This window comes from Meleagris gallopavo, chromosome 4 (genome assembly GCF_905368555.1).
Source record: "Meleagris gallopavo chromosome 4, MGAL_WU_HG_1.1, whole genome shotgun sequence".
NCBI lineage: Eukaryota > Metazoa > Chordata > Aves > Galliformes > Phasianidae > Meleagris > Meleagris gallopavo.
Window position 1 is genome coordinate 49,977,252 of NC_139407.1, and position 22,577 is coordinate 49,999,828.

The following is a 22,577-nucleotide window of genomic DNA, read 5'->3' on the forward strand; positions in this document are numbered from 1 at the left end:
TGAACGTTAGGTGTGAAATATGTGTTGATAATTCCTATCCAGTCTATATATGCCTGTGTAATGCAGGAACGTAAAAATGAACGCGGAATTCCTATTTTTGTGAATTTGGTGCTCTGTTGCTGGAGATTCCTATTATAAAATCTTCCATGAAATTTAAAATCTGAATTTCAAAATGTTTTATATATTTTCTCCTATTAATCCTGCTGATAGGTTGTGATAATTAGGAAAGTATTCCAAAAATCCTGCCAGAATTCAAGAAGCTTTTGGACAACATTGTTAGAAATATGATTTGATTTTTATGCAGTCCTGTGTCTTAGAGCAAGGAGTTGGACACTGATCCTTCCAACTCAGGATGTTCTATGCTTCTAATTCCCGGTATAAAATGTGTATGTTTGGAACTGCGTTCTGAAAATCATTTTACCATCTGATTTCCTTTTTTCTTTTTGATAGACAAACTTTACAGTGCCCTTTCAAGATCTCTCCTTTTCCTGTTTCTGTTAGCTCTTTCCTCTCTGGAGATGGACTCAGCAAGAGGATTCAGCATTTCACGTTCGTTCTTGTCTAACACACAAGAGCAGAACTATGCACAATGAAAAGTGGTCTCAATCTCTTCTTGACACGTGCTGACAGTGTGCTGCCTCTCCTAGAAACAGGTCTTCAGTATATGTAGGGATTGTATTTACCTTTAGCATTATACTGATAAATAATGATGCAGCAGTAAATATTTCTGATATTGTTATGAGTTTCTTCAGTACAGAATTACCACATTTTCTATCTTGAAGTTAAATACTCCAAAATGTTTTCAGACATATCTCTCTTCAGACTTTTTCTGCTTCTTTCCTTACTCCTCATGCATGAGCATGGATCTTACATGGATCTTACTCCTGTTAACACTTAGAGGAATGTATTTCTATTTCTAATTGTATGTCTGCATCTTAAATAATTTGCATCCCTTCATCTCTGAAGGGGGCTAAGATACAAGTGAATAATGCACAGTTTTTCAGGAATTTCTCTTCTATTACTGTAACAAGGTGATTTGATTTCAGGTTCAAAAGTATGAGGTACAACAACTTTGTAGCTCTTTTATGACGCCTGCTGGTTAAATCAGCACTTGCATTACAGTGCTAGCATGTGATAAAAATCCCAGCTGGGATCCTTCCAATTCTATTAAACTATTTCAGATTCTCAAATTTAATTATTCTGCACTGGCCATAATCTGACCAAAGGACAAAATTAAAATGGGTGATAACATTTCTGGAAATCATACTATCAAAACTGGACTCCTAAATAGTCTGTAATCATGCTGAAGGATTTGGAATGTTTTAAGAAGTTGAAAATCCTTCATCTTTTCATTTGGGAAGCTGCAGTACAAGGGGCTTTGGTAGAAACAATGAAGTAGTAAATGCTTAATGGACAATAAAGTCAGTGAGCATGTAGGTTTTATATATGCCTATGAAAAAAATCCTTCACCTAGGAGATGTGCTCAGTATAACGCAGTAATACACATCCCAGTAATAATATGACCTTTTTTTTTTTTTTTTTTTTATTACGAAGAATCTGTTGGCAATAGTGATGGCTAATGATAATCTTTTGCTTAAGCCTTAGATAAGGACAAAATCTGACATTTGCATTCTGTAAGACAATTGTTTTTCTTATATTTATGATACTCTCATTGTCCAGGGACAAAGGATGAAACATAGACACTGCTTTTCTATTCTTGCAAATTATGCTAATATTACACTAGATTACTAATTGTTACATTTTTTGTTAACCACTAATAGTACATGAAAAAATTGATATAAAATATCAGTCAATATTAACAATGTGAGCACTTTAAATTGTCAGATTATAAATGATCGTTTATATTGATGTCTTATTAAAATAAGAACATTATAAAGAACATATTAAAATAAGACATTAAAGGAGCATAAAGACATTAAAGGAAGTATTTTCATTTTATCAGGATCTTGTAATGATACAGGCTGTTTCAGAAAGCAAGTCAGGTATTTGGAGGAATTATCATTACTATTATTATTATTCATTTTTAATCTGGATTATATAGGTTTTCTTCATGAAAGTGGACACTGAAGGAGTCTCAGAACAAGCTGATACCTGGTATTCTTGGTTCAGACATAAGATCAAGCCTCTGTACTGCTTAGAACAAGAGGAACAGTGGATAACGGTTTTCTTCCATTGACACATTTTCTGAGATGCACCCGAGATGCTCAAATAATTTGTTCTGATTTAGGGTAAAGTGTAGATTTATATGGAAATAAGGAGTGATTTCAATTGGGCTATTTTTTTGCCAGGGTATTGAATGTTCACATTTTCAGGAATTTAGTTCACTGCAGGTAAGACCAACACACCGACATGAGCAACCTAGAGGTGCTGGATGCTCTGCAGAGACTGCCATGCATGGAGCTCTGCATAGGAGCCTCCTGCTCCTTTTCTTGGGAACAGCTTCTAAAGATCCTTTGCTTCACAGTGGCTTTGTTACACAGAGTTGTTCTGTGAAAACAGTGTACCTCCCAGGCTTTTATGAAAGGATAAAGTAACTGCCTTTTACATGCATTAGTTTGGATGGGATATTGATTAAATGCCATCTCATTTTTTTAAATTAAACCCATCTGTTGAGTTCAGCAGCTTACTGATTCTACTTACTGAGCCCTGTTTCATCAAGTAGAGATAATTTGTATTTTAAATGTTGAATATGCAAAGTTTGCTTTATACCTTTATACTTTGTCAGTCTCGGACACAGTTGGCAACTCACCGTAAATGCGCTAGAAAAGAAATAGACATTTCTTTCTTCCTTTTCTGTTTAACTACTCAGTATTTTAACAAACAGCTTTTATATTCAGTCAGCCAAATTATAGTTGTATTGGTAGGTTCTTTATGATCAACTCCCTTCCTGTCTTAGCTTATTTTCTGTTTGTCTGCCTTCACTGTTTAGCTGAAGTCTGCAGCATCACCTTTCACTCAGGAGTAGGAAACACATTCATTCTAAGAAATAAAGCTCAGGGTTTTCTCATAGTCGCACATATATTTTACACCCAATAAAAAACATAGCACAGAGCAGATTTGTCTCTTTACAGACATTTTGTAAAGACTGCATTCTTTACAACATTTTTTTCCCCTCAGTTCTGTGTTTCTCAGAGATAAACATTTCATTTAAGAGACAATGTTCTATTGAGTGAAATGTAAATCACAGCTTTGATGCTAGATAAGAAACTGGATTTTCTGCAGTTCAGTCATATTGGCCTGTGAATGGCATGCGCTGTTTTGAAAGAAGCAGAATAGTCAGGCAGTCTTCCATAGGATAGGTGCTCTTTCCTTTTCAGTGAGGTCACCTTAGATTCCATTAGAACTTGAGTTGAATTTATTTCAATTATAAGGAAATACATTTCAGAATCTAATTGCTACTGACGTCACTGTTCTGTTTTAGAATGTCTTGGACTGTTCTAGTACGTTTTGGACTAAAACCTGATTTGTTTGAGATTTTCTTTACAGGCTATGTACTGTAGAAGGTGTAGAAACTCTTTCCTGACATAAAATGGAATAAAAATTGCATCACTGTGGGAATGTTAATGCCTAGCATGAAATTATACGTTTCCTATATTCTCTCTTCCTGCCTAAAGCCACTGGGTTGAGAGAGAACTGGTGAAAGAGGGTGTTTCTTTCTGTCGGAGGGAAGAGGAGGAAGCAACCAGGCATAATATAAATGTTTGTTTATGTGATCATTAAAAAAAAAAAAAGTTAAAAACTGTATTTTAATTATGCTGCACATAGGTTTAATACAGCTAAAATATTGACTGTAACATTGAGAATTGGAGAAATAATGTTGATTTCCATAGTTGCTATTTTGCTCTCACTCTAATGATACTATATGGCACAGCGGGGTATTCATTTCTTTATAGATGACTTTTAGTTTTTTGTATTTTACTCTCATTTTTTTCCAACATGTGAGATACAGTTATAGGTTTTGTTAGACACATAGGCCATCTTGTGGCAGAATGATAGCAGATGTTTTGAAACGCTTTTTAAGTCCAATTTTTTGAGATATTTCCAGTATTATTTGTAATATCTTCATAGATTGAAGCTTGATACATGCTGACAGCACCTGTTGGAATTGCAGCAAAATATTAATTCCTAAAAAGAAGGTACTGGTGAAAAAGGATCCAAGGACAAAATATGTCAGTGCACTAAGAAAGTGCAATAACACTTTCTGCTAATTAAAAAAATCCAGGCTACTAAATCTTCATTTAAGGAAAAAAATTAAAAGAAAGCATGATCATTTTATTGTGAAGATGCCTCATATATTCTATCATACAATTAAAATATTCAGGGTGAGACATTACTGGTTAGAATAATTAAAAGAATAAATACTATTTCATTTTATCTTTTCTCCCGCAGTGTGATTTTCACATTTATAACAGTGATTTGGAAACATTACAAATATGAGACCCCTGAAAATAAAATCTCCAGACTAACAATGTGTATCAAAATTATGTTTTGTCAGCAAGATTTGCAGAAATTCTTAATAGTTTAAATATTAATAAAGTTTAGATGGATAACTGTTAATCTATTTCCATGGAAACTACAACAGATATAGAGCTCACAATAACTCTAGGAGAGCAGTTTCTCAGTTACAAAGCACTATTTTCCAAAATAGTCACCACTATTAACTGATTTGCCCACATAAGCTGATAGAGATGCTCTTCATTTTGTGGTGTATGTCTGCCACCCTGGTGGCTTATCTTTCATGTCACTGTTGCCACTGCTGAAACACCACCCACTGTCTCACTGTTTTCACATCTACTGTTTGATCTCCACTAATTTTCTGCAAGTGTCGATGAATGTAATGTCAATGGGTACAACTTTTTCCACATGGAGGAATTCAGTGACACACCTTTGCTTCATACACACTTCCATGTCAGATGCCATTTTGTCAGACTGCCCCTCTGCTGCCATCTGTTGCATGGCAACAAAATGTAATGGAATATTGGCAGGATGGTTCAGCCACTACTGTCGTATCACCAATAACTGTCTATGATATTGTGGGCCAAATAGGAAGCCTTACTTTTGAAGTAACCCTTATACTATTTCAGAAAAAAACATAGTTATAAAAGGCCAAACCTGCTATTTCTCTGACTTTTAAAAACTAGGTTAAGATTACTTTGCAGAAATTATTTTTTAAAGTATTCAAATACATAGCTAAAGAATGTTATAAACACACCTATGTTATTATCTGTACCTTCAGTACAAGAGATCTATATGATGAATACAATTAAATTCGATTTTAGAATATATAAGAAGAAATAGTTCTTTTTCCAAATATGATGGTCACCTGAAAAAAAAAAAAAAAAAAAAAGAGAAAGAAAACTAAAGAGAACAACCAAGCAAATCATTAAATCATTGCTATGATGCTATGGTATTCAGGCAGCAGATCTGGTAATTTCTGGAAATAGTGTGACAATACTGAAATCTTCCAGATATTCACAAGGATATAAACATTCACTGAGAATATTAAAGTCAGTAATAATTACTAAAAGCTTTGAAGACAGAAGAAATTTCTTGTCTCTGATCCTTATACCGATCCATTTTTGTTTTCACTTAAGAATCTGATAGCTATTATTTCTGGACATATATGGAATGCTGCATAAGATTTTTATGTGAATATTTCACTTTTCCACAGGAGAAATGTTCACTCCTAGCAGGAAAAGGCATTGCTATTGTACTCTATTTTAGAAAAGAGAGTTCAAATTGACAAATAAAAGAACGATCTGATTCCTGACTAGTGTCGCTGTCAGAAGATATCAAGGGAATACTCACACTTCTCAACAAGAAAGAAGAAAAATTGGGCTTAGTTGCCACTGATTCTGTCAAGTGAACACTTTGTTTTCCCACTTAAAACGAAGTTCTTCTGAAAGATCCCTTCTGCCACTCTTCTGCAAATAGCGAGACAAGAGCTGCTGTTTGTCAGCTGACCTTGGAAGGGACTTTTGCCAGCAGCAAAGAAGCTCATAGTTCTGGTGTATTAAATTATCAGGGCACTTCAGCCTAACAAGCTGAAGCACACTCCGCCGAACAGGCAAGCGTAAAGCATTCAGTGATGTATTGTCTTCTGCAAGCTCTTCTGCAAGCCAGTACAGCAAGTTGTCCCATAGGGCCTCTGAAGGGCAAAAATTAGTGAAGTAATTGCATTACTCTCCTGTTATGTAAATCCTTTGAAAAGCTTTCTAGAGCTGCAGTCTCTGTGGGTGAACTCTCAAACTAAATGTGGCTTGTTTTATAATACAATGGAAACATCATCACTTCTTATTTCTGATATAATTTTTGGTAACTGCACTGAGATATGAAGTGGACTTAGTCAAAAGCAGATTTGGTGGTGATCTATAGCTCTTGGAACACCATGGAGATTGCAAAAAAAGGCCCAGGCATTTCCTATAAATGATACATTTGTTATACTGGAGCTTTCCATTACAAACTGAATCTTATTATATAGAAAATTGTATGCTGCTTAAGCACCCCAACCCAATGCCACCTTACAAGAGCTTATGCATCTCCTGGTAACCAAATTGCTCTTTTTATAAAACTTCCTGAATATGGCATTTTAAAAATGTCAGTCACAACTGAAATAAATCCTGTCAGTTAAGAAAGTAAATAGCTAAATTAATTAGTATTTATATTGATAAAGCATTATCTAAGTGTTCTTACCTGATGAATCACAAAAAATTCTTTTTGTGCTTTGTGGACGGTTGATCGACTTTTCACGCTATCAAAGAAAAAGTGTTGAAGAAAGAAATGACTAAAGCTTGAGGTGAAGGATATGGGGATATGTTAGAGCGCATCAGCAATGAAGAAAAGACGTACCTACGTAGAGCATTTTTATCACTGCTAAAAACAAAGCAACACCATCATCTCCTATAGATAGTAAACAACTACTAAAATAATACAATTATGTCTGTTCTCTCTGGATGTCTATTGTATCTTATTAAGAAGTCTGACTTCTGCAATTTTATAAAAGTTTCTTCAGTAGCTTTATATTCTGATGGGTACATAGGAAATTGGGGTTATAGAACATCTGTATGGAATCTTACTACGCTAAATGGACTCTAATTTCAAATGCTGCATTATCTTCTTACACTTGTGTACTTATTGTAACTGTGGGCACATCATATTGTTTCAAGGAAAATAACAATAGATGCTGCATACCTACAGAAATCAATAACCATAGAATCATAGAATCCTTAGAGCTGGAAGGGACCTCTGAAGGCCATCTAGTCCAACTTCCCTGCAGTGAACAAGGACACCACAGCTAGATCAGGTTGCCCAGGGTCTGATCCAGTCTCACCTTGAAAGTCTCTAGGGATGGCACATCAAGCAGAATACTAGGTAACCTGTTGCAGTGCCTCACCTCCCTCATTGTAAAAGATTTTTTCCATATATCTAATCTAAATCTACCTTCCCTGAGCTTGAAGCCATTTCCCCTTGTTCTATCACCACAGACACTGCTAAAAAGTCTGTTCCCTTCTTTCTTATAGCTCCCTTTTAGATACTGATAGACCACTATCAGATCACCTCAGAGCCTTCTCTTCTCCAGGCTGAACAGCCCATAGGTGAGGTGTTCCATTCCATGGATCATTTTTGTAGCCTTTCTCTGGATGTGCTCCAGCAGGTCCATGTCTCTACTGCACTGAGGGCCCCACATCTGGATGCAGTACTCCAGGTGAGGCCTCATCAGTGCAGAATAGAGGGGCAGGATCACCTCCCTAGAGATGTTGGTCACACACCCTTCAATGCAGCCCAGAATATGGTGTTGGTTTTCTGGGCTGCAGGGGCATGTTGCTGGCTCATATCCAGCTTGTCATCCACCATTACCCACAGGTCTTTTTCTGCAGCTCTGTGCTCAGTCTTTTCATTCCCCAGTTTATACTGGTAATGACAGTTGCCTTGACCCAGTTGCAAGGCCTTGCACATGGATTTGTTGAAATTCATGAGGCTCTGAATGGCATCCCATCTCTCTGGTGAATAAGAATATGATAATTCTAGAAATTGTTTTGTGTTTGCAGATGTATGTATTCATTTTACAAATTTCAACTTTTAATTACAAATCACTAAAGATCACCATCATTCAAATGAAAAATTTCACCATGTGCAGAGTTCTTCTTTCTTTCTCTTAACAGTGAAAAGTTAGAAAAGAATGTCCTTTTTCCTTATGACTGAGAAAGGGGAAACTCTTGTGAGGCTTATCTTGTTTCCTACTCCATATAGAAGAAGAAATTAAGTACAAGAACATAGAGCACAAGTGATTAACTTGTAAAAAGTGAAATTCTGCTCCTCTTTTGTTAAAACCTGTACTTTTCCTCTTCTAGTGCCAAAATGCCATGTACTTTTGTCATACATTCAATTGCATTACCTGCCTGTTTAGCCTTTCCCTGTGAGACTTGCTGGAGGTTTATTCACAGAGCTTTCCATTTCCATCTGTGAATTAATATCATGAAACTCAAACTGAACTTATTATTCTCCTTTTTCTGCTGGACATACTGAGCCATAATCCTGCTGATTACCTTTAACAGTTGCAGTATATAAAATGTAAAAATAACCATAACTGTGTTATCGATTCACCTTTTCAGGAGGTCTGTGGTTTTGGGAGGGGATTCTAGTGTGCACAGGAGGCTCAAAGCACACATTGCCCACACTGCAAAACAGTTCTGGGCTCTGCACATCTGAAGATTTAAGTTTTATTTGGCTTGTGTACTTCTACAGCAGTTCTGTCGTGCACTGTGTGAAGGTAGAGTAAAACGATTGAAAAGGACATTAAAATAAAAGGTAAATGGAGCTCTCTCCAGAAGGGGGCATTGTTTTTCTTCCAAGGCAGAGATTTCTTTGGCTTCCTTTTAAATATGCATTTATACTTAAACTTATTTTCATTCATTAATGAGAATTTAGAACCTCAAAGCTCTGCATGAGATTTTCAGAATTACTGTAGATGAACCCAATTACCAGTAGTTTGACTTTAATCTGAACTACTTTATGCTATCTAATGTTAAAACAGTAGTAAAAATGATAGGAATTGACAAGTATTGTCTGGTAATCGTGCAATAGTATTCTGTGTGTTAGACCAAAAACATTACATCTGCCTTTAAAGATTAAATACCCATAGTGAAGAGCTAAATTCACCCCTGATTCAGCTGCACTGGCACATGGCCCCACTGTTCTTGTTGACAGTGCAAGTAAAATACTGTTAGTGGTCAAAGCACTTTTCTAGTCTGGAAGGCCTTAAAATTAGCTAAGCAGCTGCCTTTTTGAAGCAGTGGATCACATGCTATTTTGCTGTTAGACAGTCATTAGTTAGGCATAACTTCAGCAGAATAGTAATTTGATAATGCTTGTATGGATTACACCACTATCTTTCTGCAAAGCACTCTGATTTCAGTCAGTAATACTAAAGTGCCCTGCAAATGGACCTTCAGACATGAACAGACTCTACTTGCATATCAAACAGGATTGACAGAAAAGGAGAAATTAACCTTTTAAACTCTTTAGTCCAGCTTTACAGTCATAAAACTGCCTTGAAATCTCAGTAGAAAATCACTGATATGCAGACACATACTTGACATCAGAACCTGATCCTCTGCATTTTCCTTGTGTTGAACCTGTTTGTCAAACCTCTTTCTAATGCTGAGAGAACAAAAGCTCCATGAGCAGGAATTGTTAGTTAAAGGTATCTATGAACTCAAACAAACAGAAGAAATGTGAATAGTCTTTGCTGTTTTGACTGTTTTGACTATTTCCTTCTACTTCCTTTATTCATTAGAAAGCACACCATAATGTGATGATACATCTAATTAAAATTTATTGATCACAGCATGGGTAGTAAATGTTGGATACAGTACCTATGTCAGCTTTGTTGTCATTACTTTATTCCATGCTAACAATTTTAGGATAATAAGATATGCTAAGTAATTAGAATTTCCTTTTTTTTTCCTTAGTATTCCATGCAAACAGGATCATTATGTTTAACATATGGCTCTTCCAGCCAGTTCCTTCCTTAAGCTAATTTTTAACTGCTGCATTATCCTGTGAAAATGAATTCATCCTTTGATTATTTTGCATGTAAAAAATACGTTCTTTTTTACCACTAGTTACACCTGCCACTTACCAAAATCATCATTTTTGTAACCTACAAACCAATCTATAGCTTTTCCATGTTCCCTTCCTCCATAATTTGTAAGCATATACAACATTTCAACTTCTATCAAAATCGCCTGAAGAATTGACATTAATGTATTGTTTTTCTACCTGGAACCCATCCATGTTTCTGATCAGATTAGCCACATTCCTCCACTACCACCAAAAACTTTTTAACATCAAAATTATCTGTTTTACTTTCTAGACATTCACTATCATTATATTCAGTGATTCTTCACTGACAACTTTAGTGCTCTGAATATTTTTTGCGATCAGTAAATGTTCTGCTTAACTATTCAGAACTTTCTAATGAATACATTAGCACAAATCGGTGTGGGTTCTGTGTGGGACTTCACTAGTAATCATAACCCCTTTAGGAAAGCAACCACTTTTTCCTAGTCTGTTTTTCCTACTTTTCAGCCAGTAAGATAGCCAAAATACAATACTTTGTCATCTTAAAATTTCTATCAATTTGTTCAGTATGGAATTTTGTGAGCTGAGATGATATAAAGGAAGATGTTATTTCTATGCTATTCATTTTTCAGAGAGGTATTTCATTTTGTGTAAAATAGGAAGTATAAATCAAATAATGGAAAAGCTATCAATATGCAAATGCTTCCAAGCATTTTGATCTCATTTTTGGTTTAATATGTGCATTTAATGAAAATTTTTACTCCTTTGAAATATACCTCCAGCAGAAAAAAAAAAAAGTATATTTGCAAGATACTGCAACACTGATTGAAGTGATACCTTCAATGGTTTTGTTGAGTATCAGGAGAGAAGAAGTATTCAGAAATGGCTTATTTCAAAAGTCTCAGTTGGACATTTAAGAACTAACATGTATAGCACTAGACTATATACACCAAAACTAACCTGAAACACTTGATGATTACCTTTGTGGTTTAATACATATGCAGTTCAATTCACTAAATCTTGTTTTTATTACTAAGGAAGGTTAAGAATAAAAATGGGATTGAAGAGAAGCTAGTGGGTAGAAGAAAACTGACTGATGCCTAGGCTGTTGCTGTTTAGTTGTTGTTCCTTTGTGGGTTTCAGTTTTTGCTTGTTTGTGATCTTCCCCACTGGAACCTCAAGAGTTTGTATTTCCCTTTCTGTGATTACATGGTGTGTTCTGTGGAAAAGCAAAGAGAATGAAAGTAAATGATTTCCCTCACCTTCTTCCACCCCTCAATTTACATTTTATATGGAATTTGTCACTAAAAGAGACCTTTCTGCATTTTACTGTTATTAATTTTTATTTGGGTGAATAGAGATGAGAGAGAAATCAAGAGGTATGCTTATGGAATAGAAAATGTATTTGCAGATGATAATTTGAGGAGATTGAACTAAACTAAATTCAAAAAGGAGGAGTGGAACTCTATGACACCTGAGATTCAGACCGTGTGCTACCTGCAGATTCTGAGATTAAAATGTATGCAAATTTGATAGCAGTAGTCTAATGGCAGCATTCTGTACAATGAAGGGTGCTGATAACTAGACTTTGAAAAGATTGCAATTTGATTTAATAATATTAAATGTTACTTTATGCAAGAATGACTTTCACCAGTGCTGGAGACAGTTGCCCACATGGCTGTATTACTTATCAAAGATCACAGGAAAATCGGGTGATGGGAGAAAAACAGGTTTCATGGACCATTTATGCTCCTACAACTTGCAATTTTATGCTCCCAAAACAGGGATACAGAGAGACTTAACTGAAACTTAAGTTAAAATTTCTCGTGGTCATAGCAGCTGGGGAGGCCAAAAGTGTGAAAAAGTTCTGCTAAGTACACTTTTTTTCTTTTCTGCTGATGGTTTGATGAGAGTTCCCCATCTGCTAAGAAAATTTCTAAGAGTGTTTATGCATTGCTGATGGATCAGAACTGCTCCATTGGTGACTCCTGAGGTTATCTGTAGTGGAAAAATTGTATCAAGATCCTTCTGTTTAACAAATATGTGTAAGGGAGAAAGGGAAAGATTTGTAATGTCATCACTTGAGAAACTCACCTTTGGTAATGTCAGTGGTAATTTGCACAGTGGAGACTGGTGTTGATAATTACTGTGTGGCAAGGGCTGTTTCCATTCCTTGGTTATCATCCCTCTGGTAATTTTGTAAAACACTGCAGTTCCTTTGTAGTGAGGGGAGCTGTGGTTACCAAACTCATCCAGTTCTTTAATATGGAGTTCTAGTCTGGGCTTTCTTTGTGAATGAAAAATCAGCCTGTAAGCTCTTCCAAAATCTTTTCCATTTTCTGCAGACCATGCAAAAACAATCAAACAGAACACTGGTTTTTTACATTGTATTTGGATGTGTGGCGTCAAAAATAATGCATTAAGGGTACTTAAATAGAACTAATTATGTAATAATCTGTTGTTCTTTGTCTTTATTACTACTCTGTATTGAACATTTGAGGCTTAAACATTCCTGCCTGCTTCGGTAGTTTGAGTGTCTTAACAACAACTAGCTTTCCTAGCCTTTGAAATGTTGGCATGAGGAACAGGTGATGAGGGCTGTGCTACAAGTTGAAAAGTAAGGAACATGGAAGATGACAAAACATATAATACAAAGAAAAATAAAACTGTGTTGGGAATAGAAGTATATACTTATGATTGTTCAGGATGGATGTATGCCTATCTATAACAGCAATGAGATCAGAGGGGTGTGTTCCTTTTTAGGATTTGTAATTCTGTGTGACATGATACAACTGTAACACTATTCTTGCCATAGATAAGCAGGTGTTCTTTCAATCTGGAGGCTTTTCTTTTGGGAGAATAATCATTTCTTTAGTATGAATGGAGTTTTCAATGGACAAATATTGTATCAGATATATAAAATATTTATGGGGCAAATACAGGTGTTTGCAAAGCTGGCAGAAGGGACTGTGTGTAATTTGGGGTAAAAAATTTTCTGATATTTACCTCTTCTTTTAGGTGAATTGTTGAATGATGGAAGCCAGTTCATTGAATGCTCCAGACTGCTAGAGCAAATGATACAGCAACTCTTGCATCATTGCAGTTTATAGTGCAACTCACAGAAAGCACTATTTCACCCTGGATTTCAGTGTCAAACTTTGCTCACTTGAAGTGAATTTTAACAGAATAGATATTGGACTGTTTACTTTTGTTTAGAATCTGTTTAATTGCTATCAAAAGTTTTATAATTTAAAAAGCCATCATTCCATTGATGGAATCCTGTCCTTCTGAAATACAAGAGAAAACAGCAGCTGCTTCCAAGGGACCAGGTTTCACAGAATGGCAGAGGCTGGAAGAGATCTCTAAAAATCATCTTGTTGACCAGCTCTGCTCAAGGCACTGTGACCCAAACCATGTCGCTCAGCTTGTTGTTATTCTAATACATTTTATTTGTCAGAGTTGTTGCTTATGCTGTTCTGTACACTTACTATTCGTAAGCTACAAAACAGTGAAATAACTAAGTAAGCTGTGACTAACTACAATCTATTGATGTTCACATACAGTATTTTTGGACAGCTGAGGTGATTGATAATGTACTTTGAATAATGTACATTGAAAAACATGAATTGATTACCATACCTGAAGCAAATATATTGCCTCTAAATTGAAAATGAATCTGCTCTCCTTCTCTTAAAGGAAACTGCTGTGTAGGTTCTGGGGGACCAAAGTAGCCTTCTTCATGGAGATTTTGAATTTCCCAGGTCAATTCCTTGGATGCAGTTAGTAAAACTATTATTTTATATGGGTTTTCTCTTTTCCGATACAGTATCACATTTGACATTGTGCTACAAACAGCTTCCTCCAGAGCCTGAGCAAAGAGGAGGAGATAAGTGTTTTCCAAGAGGAATGAAAGGCGAATGACCACAAAGCTGTATTTTAAAAAAGACAAGAAAGTGAATACCTTTATCTTAAATCTTTTCATCATCAGATAAGTATTAGTTATGTAAAAAACTACAGGCTCACTCTCTCTAATGCAATTTTTGCTGCCTCTTTTAATTACTGTTTCATATGAAAGGGAGAAAGCATGCCTGATTCTGTAGAATATATTGGCTCCGTATCTATGAATTAAAATAGATATGATATTTCTTTTAATTAAAGAAAGAGAACATTTTTTTAAAAAGAAATTTCAAAAAATATTCTTGTCTTTTATTTAGAGACCAAAATCACACTGTCAGTTTAAGATTAGTATCTGTATTTCCTATCTCAAGTTTTGTGCACAACCCATAGATGGAAAAAAATATTTATAAAAAATATACTTTCTGTAATTACGCCTAACAAATCTAAATGATCTTATTCTACGAATTGCATGAAAGAGATTCCGGCAAGTTAATAATGCATAGTGAATGATTTCTTAAATCTATTAACTTCCATTGATTTATGTACTTGGAAGAAAATATTTTAGTAAATAAAATTTGTGTTAATTTTTTCATACATTACCTTTCTAAATGTTCGTTTAGATCAAATGACACAAGACCATTCTGTGCATTCTGGATAACAATATCATCGAAGACCATCCACTCATCTTTGTTTCTGTGACCTAATAATTTGAAAGTATCACTGAAACTCTCTCCATTCTTTCTCAAAGAGGCAGTCATAGCCCTGAAAAGCCACAAAATGATGACAATTAAAAAAAAAAGAAAAAGATATCCTGTAGGAACCATCAGGCTTGTATTTGTAGAATTGCTTTCTCTTGTTTTCTTTGGTGGCCTCTTGTGGCTTTATCCACCTTGTTGAAAACCTCCTTCTGAAATTTCTCCAGCATACATAAAGAATGTATCTTTAAGAAATCATCAGGATTTTTTTTTTTTTAGTTTTCCCATTTGTTATATTTTAAAAGTCTCCAGAAAGAAAAAAATAAGGAAAAGGTTTCTATCTAAATCAATCTAGCTTAATCTATTATTTAACATCATGTAGTAATCACTATGGATTATTTTTGAGACATCCATTGAGTATTAGATTCTCTAGAAGTAGGTGTCTGAAATGGGTAAAACAAGGTAACCCCTTTTCCTCCACAAGCAAATGTTATTCAGTAAGTAAATGTTATGGCACAAAGAGGGTTAGAAAATAAGACATGACTGCTCTCCATTACCTCTTTCAACCAAAAAATAAGAGAAGATACTCTTCAGTTCAAGTGATTACTTTGATAATACACTTTGAATCAAGCAACTGCATTGTGAAATGCTCCAGCTAACTTAGCCTAATGAATGAAATATAAGTTGTGTTTTTTTTTTCTTACAGAAGCCCATAACTTTCCTCTCACTCATACTTTCTCTTGCAGATTTTTTAAACTGGATGTGAATAACCCCATGACCTCAAATGATATTTATACATCAACATGCTATATGGATTTTCTTGGTGAAGTTATAGCATAAGAAGAGTGTGGATCTGCTCTAGTATTTCTAACAATATTTTTTGCTGTAGCAGGCTCGATTCACAAGGCAAGTCATCAAGTTAAAAAATTATTAATGTCTGTTAAAATTAATTACATCCGGTGTTCTTCTTATGTTGAATTTGTTGTGAAGTTGTTCTTACCGAGGATGATATGCGGCAGCCACCTTCTTTACTGTAGCAGTAATGGCTCTCACTTGCTCTGTCTCCTCCTCCTGCCTTTTTTTTTCTGGGTTTGGAGGACAGGGTAGAGTAATGGTGACTGAGTTGTTAAATGGTTGGGCTGAAGGATGGTGGACATAAACCAGTGCACTGGTAGATACCACTGAGAGGTACATGTCGTGTCTTGCTTTCAGTGTGGAAATTAGTGATGGTTCAATTGGATGAATCTAAATACAGAAAGCAATTGTACAATTAATTTGTGAATGAATAAATGTCTCCTTACATGCTTGTTGGCTTTGTTTGTTTGTTTGTTTTTAAATAAATTTGTTTAACTTTTGAAATTAGATGAGATTATCAGAAAGGCTGTAGGCTCCTCTTTGTACCCAAAGAACAACCTTAGCATTGTATTAGCAATTTATACAATGCACAGCTAAGTGCCTGAATGTAATAAATAGCAGGAACTTTTACTGACTTAAATGCTGTGATTGTTTTGTTTTGTTCCTGTTGTGTGTTCAAGTTTTAAAACTCCTGAGCCTCCTCAGAGTTTGATAATTTTTCAGTATTTTCAATTTCTTTAATGATGTTAACTTTAACTTCTCTGAAATATATGTTGTATCTCAGAATAAATGTGGCTATGGGGGTGGGGAGGCACAAAGAATAACTGAAGCAAATGTTGAGATTATTCTCAGCCTAACGCTAAGAGCTAACAAAATCTGTTGCAGTGCCTGGTAGAAATGAAGGTCAGATGAAAAAAATTGTTCCGTTAACTTAAAAACTGGGCCAAACTGTTTAAGTTAGGGGCTGATGCTTACGTCATTGCATAAAATAATTGTTTTTCTCTGAAGCACGTCAGACAAAGGTCAGTTGCTCTTTGTAGCTGGAGATACTGTGTTGACTACTTCCTGGCTGTATCATGTGGTTTTAACAAAGCCGACAGAAACCACTTGTTGTGAATGTAGGGTGTTGAATTGCCACCACTTTTCATAGACATCTAATAATGGAACAAGTTGCCCTTTAACACAGTTGTGTCTTTTCTTCAGAACTGGTCAGATAACACAGAGACTAGGAATAAGTACTGCCTATTTCATCTCACCTTTAACATCATGGTTGCTGGAGAAGTGAACGTTTCCGAAGGGTAATAGAAAGAGATCCTAGAATCCATGCTCAGGTTTTGTGAGAGTCCTGCTGTTGGAACGGTAAATGTTTCTTTCTTTAAACATGACAACACAGAAAAAACACCCAGCTGATAAACTTTCACTTCCGCAAATGTTTCCTGTGTAAAGAGAATGTGGGGTAGAGTACGTCAGAGAGAAAGGAAGCTGTGCTTTGCAGTGGTTTAGCATTTTGAGAGAGGAATATTAATTATACAGCAAAATGTGAAACATAATTAAGTAAAGTATTATTGGCATGACCAGTTATCTGATGATTTCTAGTCATCTTCTAACGTCATTCATTTTGTGGTATATGGCTGAGGAAATGAGCTCATCAGCTGGGTGATGGGTCTTGCACAATATGATTACTTCTGTGGTTAAAAAATAAAGAAAAATCCTGCGTTTCTTTGAGATGGAGTTTGGATTCATAAACAAAAAATACGTTACTTCTTTGTGATCTGAATGCAAAATAATTCCCCTTAGGTTTTTACTTTTAACAAAGAATGGTACATATTACATCTATTTACAAAAATCACCAGTGACTACTCAGCCAGTAGTTCAGTTAACTGTTTAGAAAACAGGTTACCAACCTTGTGGTTTCCGTGGTATCCTTCCAGAGAAATGGGAGTTAAGTAATTTGATTGAAAGTTCATGTCTGTCACCTTCACTTTAATCTCCCGATAATTTCCTCTGAAGCGTGAAGTAAATGGGATTGCAATGTTAATAGGAAAAGGGATAGTTTTATCATAATCAGAGCATTCAACACTGACAACATTGCTGATCAGCTCCTCAAAATCATCCACCACCAAGGAACTTGTGTCATTGACTATTGTACAAGTCAGATTCTCCAGGGCAGTTGCAGGGGCTTTAATAAAGCAAACTACTTTATGTTCACTCCTACCACTCTGTTCCATTACAAATCTGGAGGAAAAAAAAAAAGTATATTTATTATTTTTTGTGTTTTGGGTTTCATGATATCTTGCATTTCTAATTACATATATTACTATAATCATTAACTATGTTAGAGTATAGGCAGATCATTCATGAAAACATATGTATATGAAAATTTTCATGTTGAGCTTCTTTTAGAGCAATTTTCAACTAAGTTTTTTTTCTTTTCCACTAAATTCTAAAAGATTTTGGAAGTATTGGTTTTACTGACTGTGACTCAGTCCCTCTCTGCTATAATAAAAATCAACATAAGCAAATAGTTTCAGTTTGATTTAGACCAAACTGAACATCCTCACTATGCATGATTAAATTGTAAACTGCTATGTGCATGACCATGGGCCACTCAGCCTGTGCATACTGAGCTTGTGGATCCACAGATGTTAATAGGTATTCAAATAAACAGTATCTATGTAAACGTGTTCCTACAAAAAATGAGAGCGTGCTTACTCCTTGTTTGACCAGTGCCTATATTTTTGCACATCTTCTGAATCATTCACTGAAGAAATCACAGCATTAAGATCACCGGTTTGTGCTGAAGATGTGACAGTAATTAGATCATTCCTATACATATCATATTTTTTTTCCTTTTTATTGTCTTCCATTTGCTCTGTCAACTTCAGTTCTTTCTCCTGTTCAGAAAGATTTTTGACAGTTCTGTCATGAGTATTCGTTAATGACCGAGATGAAATACTTTCTCCACTGCCCATAAGATCGTCTTGACAAGTCAGTTCTGGATATTTTTCAGGAGAAGAGCCATCTCTGTGAGTTTTGTCTTTTCCATTATTATCTATTTTCTCTGAAATAGATGTTGTTAGCACTCTGTATTCACCATCTTCTTTCGTTGTTGGAGGTTCTCTGTGAACTTCCTGTTCTCTGACAGATATATTTTCAGCTAATGATGCAACAGTTTCTTTTTTCACAGTTTTAATTTCACATGGCTGAGCTTGATTAATGTTCTGACTTTCTATCTTGCTTGAGGAAGGAGTTCGTTGGTTTCTCTGGCTGGAACTAGAGGATGCCTGCACAGATTGCTTTGCTTCTCTTTCAAAATAACATACTCTAGTTTCTACAAAAGCATTTTGAGCAGCCTGGATCTGAGAAAAATCATCTTGTTGGTAGCTAGCTGCACGAAGTTTATTTTTGGCTTCTTGAAGGTGTGAAACTGTATTTGTCAAGTTGTCCTTCATTTTCTGCAGACAATCTATAACATCATGATATTCTGAGGGAAAAAAAAGTAGGTAACCAAGTGAATTTTGCTATGAAAGCTATAAAAAGGTAAAAACTTACACATGTAGTTAGTGAATTCCACCTAATTCCAAGATGCCATGCAACATATGAAGAAGAATACATTTTCTGGCTTCCATTTAATGTTTTCACATTTATTGCTATTCAGTCTGAGTGAATTTCTGAAGAACTGAATACAAACAAGTTCAAGTCTAATTTTCCAAATACTTCTGAGGCAAATCTAATGAACTCCATTTTATTGATCAGACAGACAATTGCTAAACTCTCAATGATAGTCAACCTAAAGTAGGAAATTGATAAACAGTAGCCTAATCAAAAGCAGGAAATTGGTAAACAGTAGTCTAATCAACTTGGAAACAGTTTGAAAACTGAGCATTAATTACATATATTTCCTAAACTTGAACTGTGCAAGACGGTGGTATATGGGGCTTCAACAAAGCTGTTTTACATGGTCTCAGTATGAAACATGCTTTACTTTTTGCGAGGAACACAAGATAATATAAATTATATACACATATACAGTACTGTAGCATCCAGTTATAGGAATGGTGGAAGTTCTTGCTGAAGAAGTGGGCAGCAAAACCAATCATCTTCCAGCATTCACTTAATATTCTGTCTTTAATGTAAACATTTATCAACCCTCATTTGTCTTATCTTACACCTCTTCTTAGAAATCATTCCAAGTATTCTCTCCAACGATTCATCTTTATTACTTTCAGCTCTCTCCTCAGCTTACATTGTCAATCTGCTTATATCTGAAACTGTCTTCATTAGTTAAGTGCACCGCAAAGCTCTGGGAGAAATTCTTGCTTATTTCTGTTTTCTGCATGAGATTTTGGAAAGCTTTGTTTCTCAGGTTAAATCCAGTGAAAGTCAATACAAATAAGAAAACTGTATAGATGGAACATGATGTAGTGTGCTCTTGACTCATAATAGAGAATGCGATACAGGGAGGAAAATAGAAAGGGTTTGATACAAATCTTAGGGGAAAACACTGATCTCATTCACTTTATTCAATAGTGTCATATGAAGTAAATTGATATCTCAAAGTTTTCAAGGAAATAATTGTATGGAGTAAGAATTTCATAGCTGTGTTATTATGTGATTTAGATAGACCTTTCACTTTCAGTTCTATCAACACCTGAATAATTTAAAACTACAAAGAGTACAGTTTCGGATAATTTTTTCATTGGTTGATGAAAAAAGACTGGTTTTAGACTGGTTGATCCCAGTCTAAAAATTATTTCTTTGCAATACTTTTTCAGTTTCAAAACAATTATTCTTGGATCTTGACTATATTTAGCTTGGGATGGTAAGCGATCTCCCTGTTTTTATCTCAACATTTCTCTTTCACGTTTTCTCCTCCTGTCCTGCTGGAGAATGGAGAGTGGCTGAGTGGGTGTCAGGCATCTAGCCAATGTCAATCCACTGCACTGTGGTGTACATAAAACAGTAAAAGAACGGATTATTTAATTATATACATATATTATTCTCATATAGTGAGAATTATGAGTCTTATATTGAGTCTCACAAAATAGTTAGTGATTTAATATTTGAAATATTAATTCCTTTGTTCTAATGAATGGCCAAATGCTGAAATACTAACAAATGAAAATTAAAATCTCCCCAGTACCATCACACAGCAGAAATTGTTATCCAGTACACCCAGTTATTCCTTTCACAGGGTAGCTTCTCCATATACTTGCCTGGACTAGCAGTCAGTTCCTTGTGTTTGTCAAGAAGAGTTCTCAGCAAGTGGAAAGTGTCTTGAAGCTTTTCTGTAATGTTCTCCAGCTGTTGACTGAGAGATCCACTCAGCTCTTCTGTTGAAGAGATCAGTTGTTGCACATACTCCACTATCTCTTCATTATCCAGAGCTTGTTTCAGCAGCAATTCTCTTGCTAGAAAGTTCAGGTGCCAGATTTTTTGCAGGAGTTTTCCTGATTTGTCAGCAGAAGGTGTAATCTTACTTTCTGCTATTTCCATTTTATTTTCAGAATGTACTACTACAATTTTCCTTCTGTTCAAACACTTTCAAAAGATGTTGTCCTTTGTTCAGGCAATGCTGTTTACTATTTGTAACTTAACCAGAATATAAAAAAATACTGTATTCTACCGGCACTGCAAAAATTAAGCTCTAGCTCAGAAACTGGGTTGATGTTGACTATTAGAAAGTTACTAGGTGACAAAAAGGAGTGGCTCAGGTGTGACTAAGGGCAAGAATTTCCAAGAGGTGCCAATGTAGAGCACACACATTTAAGAACATAGGTAGGGAGGTTACATAGCCCAGTTAAGTGAAAGACATTTCAGGAGCTCTGAGCAATTTCTAAATTCAATGCTGTACATGACTAGTGCCTATGAAATCAAGCCCTAACTATGAGTCTGTAACTATACAATTACTGCCATCAAGAAGTATTTAAATTGCAACTTTTCATAGTGAACTAGTATTAAACGCTGTAGATCACTTAAAAGCATTTTCAAAAGACTGTATTTTGTTTGTTGTTCAGAGACACCATGTTAGGTGGGACAGGTCCAATGTATCACATGTGCTAGGTGATGCATTATTGTTATACACAGGTTTCAGAAATACAAGGATTTACAAATATGATTTTGTGTGTAGCAATTAAAAAAAATAGACAAGTGAAGAAATATTAAGTGTTTTCTGGATTGTATTTACATAACAGAGGAAGAAATGTTTTGAAAAACAAAAGGACAAATAGCTAGATCAAACAACTACTGGCTGAAGTTTTGTATGATATTTTGGAAGCTGAGAAACAAACTTAAAAATGTAAGCTTGCTAAACTTAATTGTAATGTCAAGAACTGACTGTAGGTTATTCATGGGGAAAAAAAACAAAAACAAGCCAATAAACTTAACAACAAAAGGGCAGTCCTTAAGTACCCAACAAAAGCTAGCAGCTCTGCTTTCCCAGGGTCTCACGACCACATGCTCCTGGAAGAAGCTTTGCCATCAGGACTCCTATGCTGCTTGTTCATTGACTTTATAGGTGGTATCCTAATGGCACTATTTGCACTGATTTCATTCCACCCAGCTTGTTGAGAAAGAAAACTTTCCCCAGACTGATAATGAAAAGAAGTGGAGGAACACGAACACAAGTTGGCGTTGTGCTACAGACTGGCTAGAAATCCTTCCTTCTAGGAAGACTTCAGCACTGGTCTAAATCTGAAGTGTCACATACACCAAAATATTTTACAGTTTAAGAAATACACTATACAAATTCTTGGTAATGAGACCTTCTTACTAAACGTTCATTTTAATGGCCCACTATAAATACAATTAATGCAGATTTTAATAGCAATTACAATGGGACTGGGAGATAAAAACACTTAAAACAGTGTATGAACATTATGAGGGCTAATCAGGTAATGTCAACAGAGTGCTTTGAAAGTGTAAAGCACTGTAAAAATGTTAAAAATAACAATGAAAGATACTGAGTGTCTTTAATCAAATGAGTGGGCTGAAATCAGCTGTAATTATTATATTCAAAAGGAAATT

General features: G+C 35.3%; 1 protein-coding gene across 5 annotated transcripts; it reads right to left on the reverse strand.

Moving 5' to 3' along the window:
* Positions 1-428: 428 nt before the first annotated feature.
* DTHD1 (death domain containing 1) lies at positions 429-22,315 on the reverse strand. 5 transcript variants are annotated; one of them, XR_014883174.1, is made up of 11 exons: positions 20,768-22,279; positions 18,264-19,035; positions 17,456-17,786; positions 16,808-16,987; positions 15,697-15,941; positions 14,602-14,763; positions 13,744-14,033; positions 12,199-12,443; positions 6,715-6,772; positions 5,830-6,169; positions 429-5,344 (listed from the first exon to the last, which is right to left on the reverse strand). XR_014883174.1 is itself a non-coding variant. In XM_085223336.1 (10 exons), the coding sequence occupies exons 1-10, from the start codon at positions 21,045-21,047 to the stop codon at positions 5,880-5,882; spliced, it is 2,853 nt and encodes a 950-aa protein (XP_085079462.1). In that variant the 5' UTR covers positions 21,048-22,279; the 3' UTR covers positions 429-5,879. The 5 variants fall into 5 exon arrangements, 4 of the variants coding, with proteins under 4 accessions (XP_085079462.1, XP_085079464.1, XP_085079465.1 ...); XM_085223336.1 differs by having other exon boundaries at positions 429-6,169; XM_085223338.1 differs by lacking the exons at positions 429-5,344; positions 6,715-6,772 and having other exon boundaries at positions 5,970-6,169; positions 20,768-22,282.
* Between the last annotated feature and the right edge of the window lie 262 nt (positions 22,316-22,577).

Bases quoted from the DNA above. Each gene is read 5' to 3' on its own strand.
- DTHD1 (XM_085223336.1), bottom strand. From the start codon at position 21,047: ATGGAAATAGCAGAAAGTAAGATTACACCTTCTGCTGACAAATCAGGA. The intron at 14,764-15,696 runs GTAAGAACAACT...GTGGCTTTTCAG, and splicing joins GCTGCCGCATATCATCCTCG to GGCTATGACTGCCTCTTTGA. The intron at 6,773-12,198 runs GTGAGTTTCTCA...TTTCTTTGATAG, and splicing joins TACCACTGACATTACCAAAG to CGTGAAAAGTCGATCAACCG.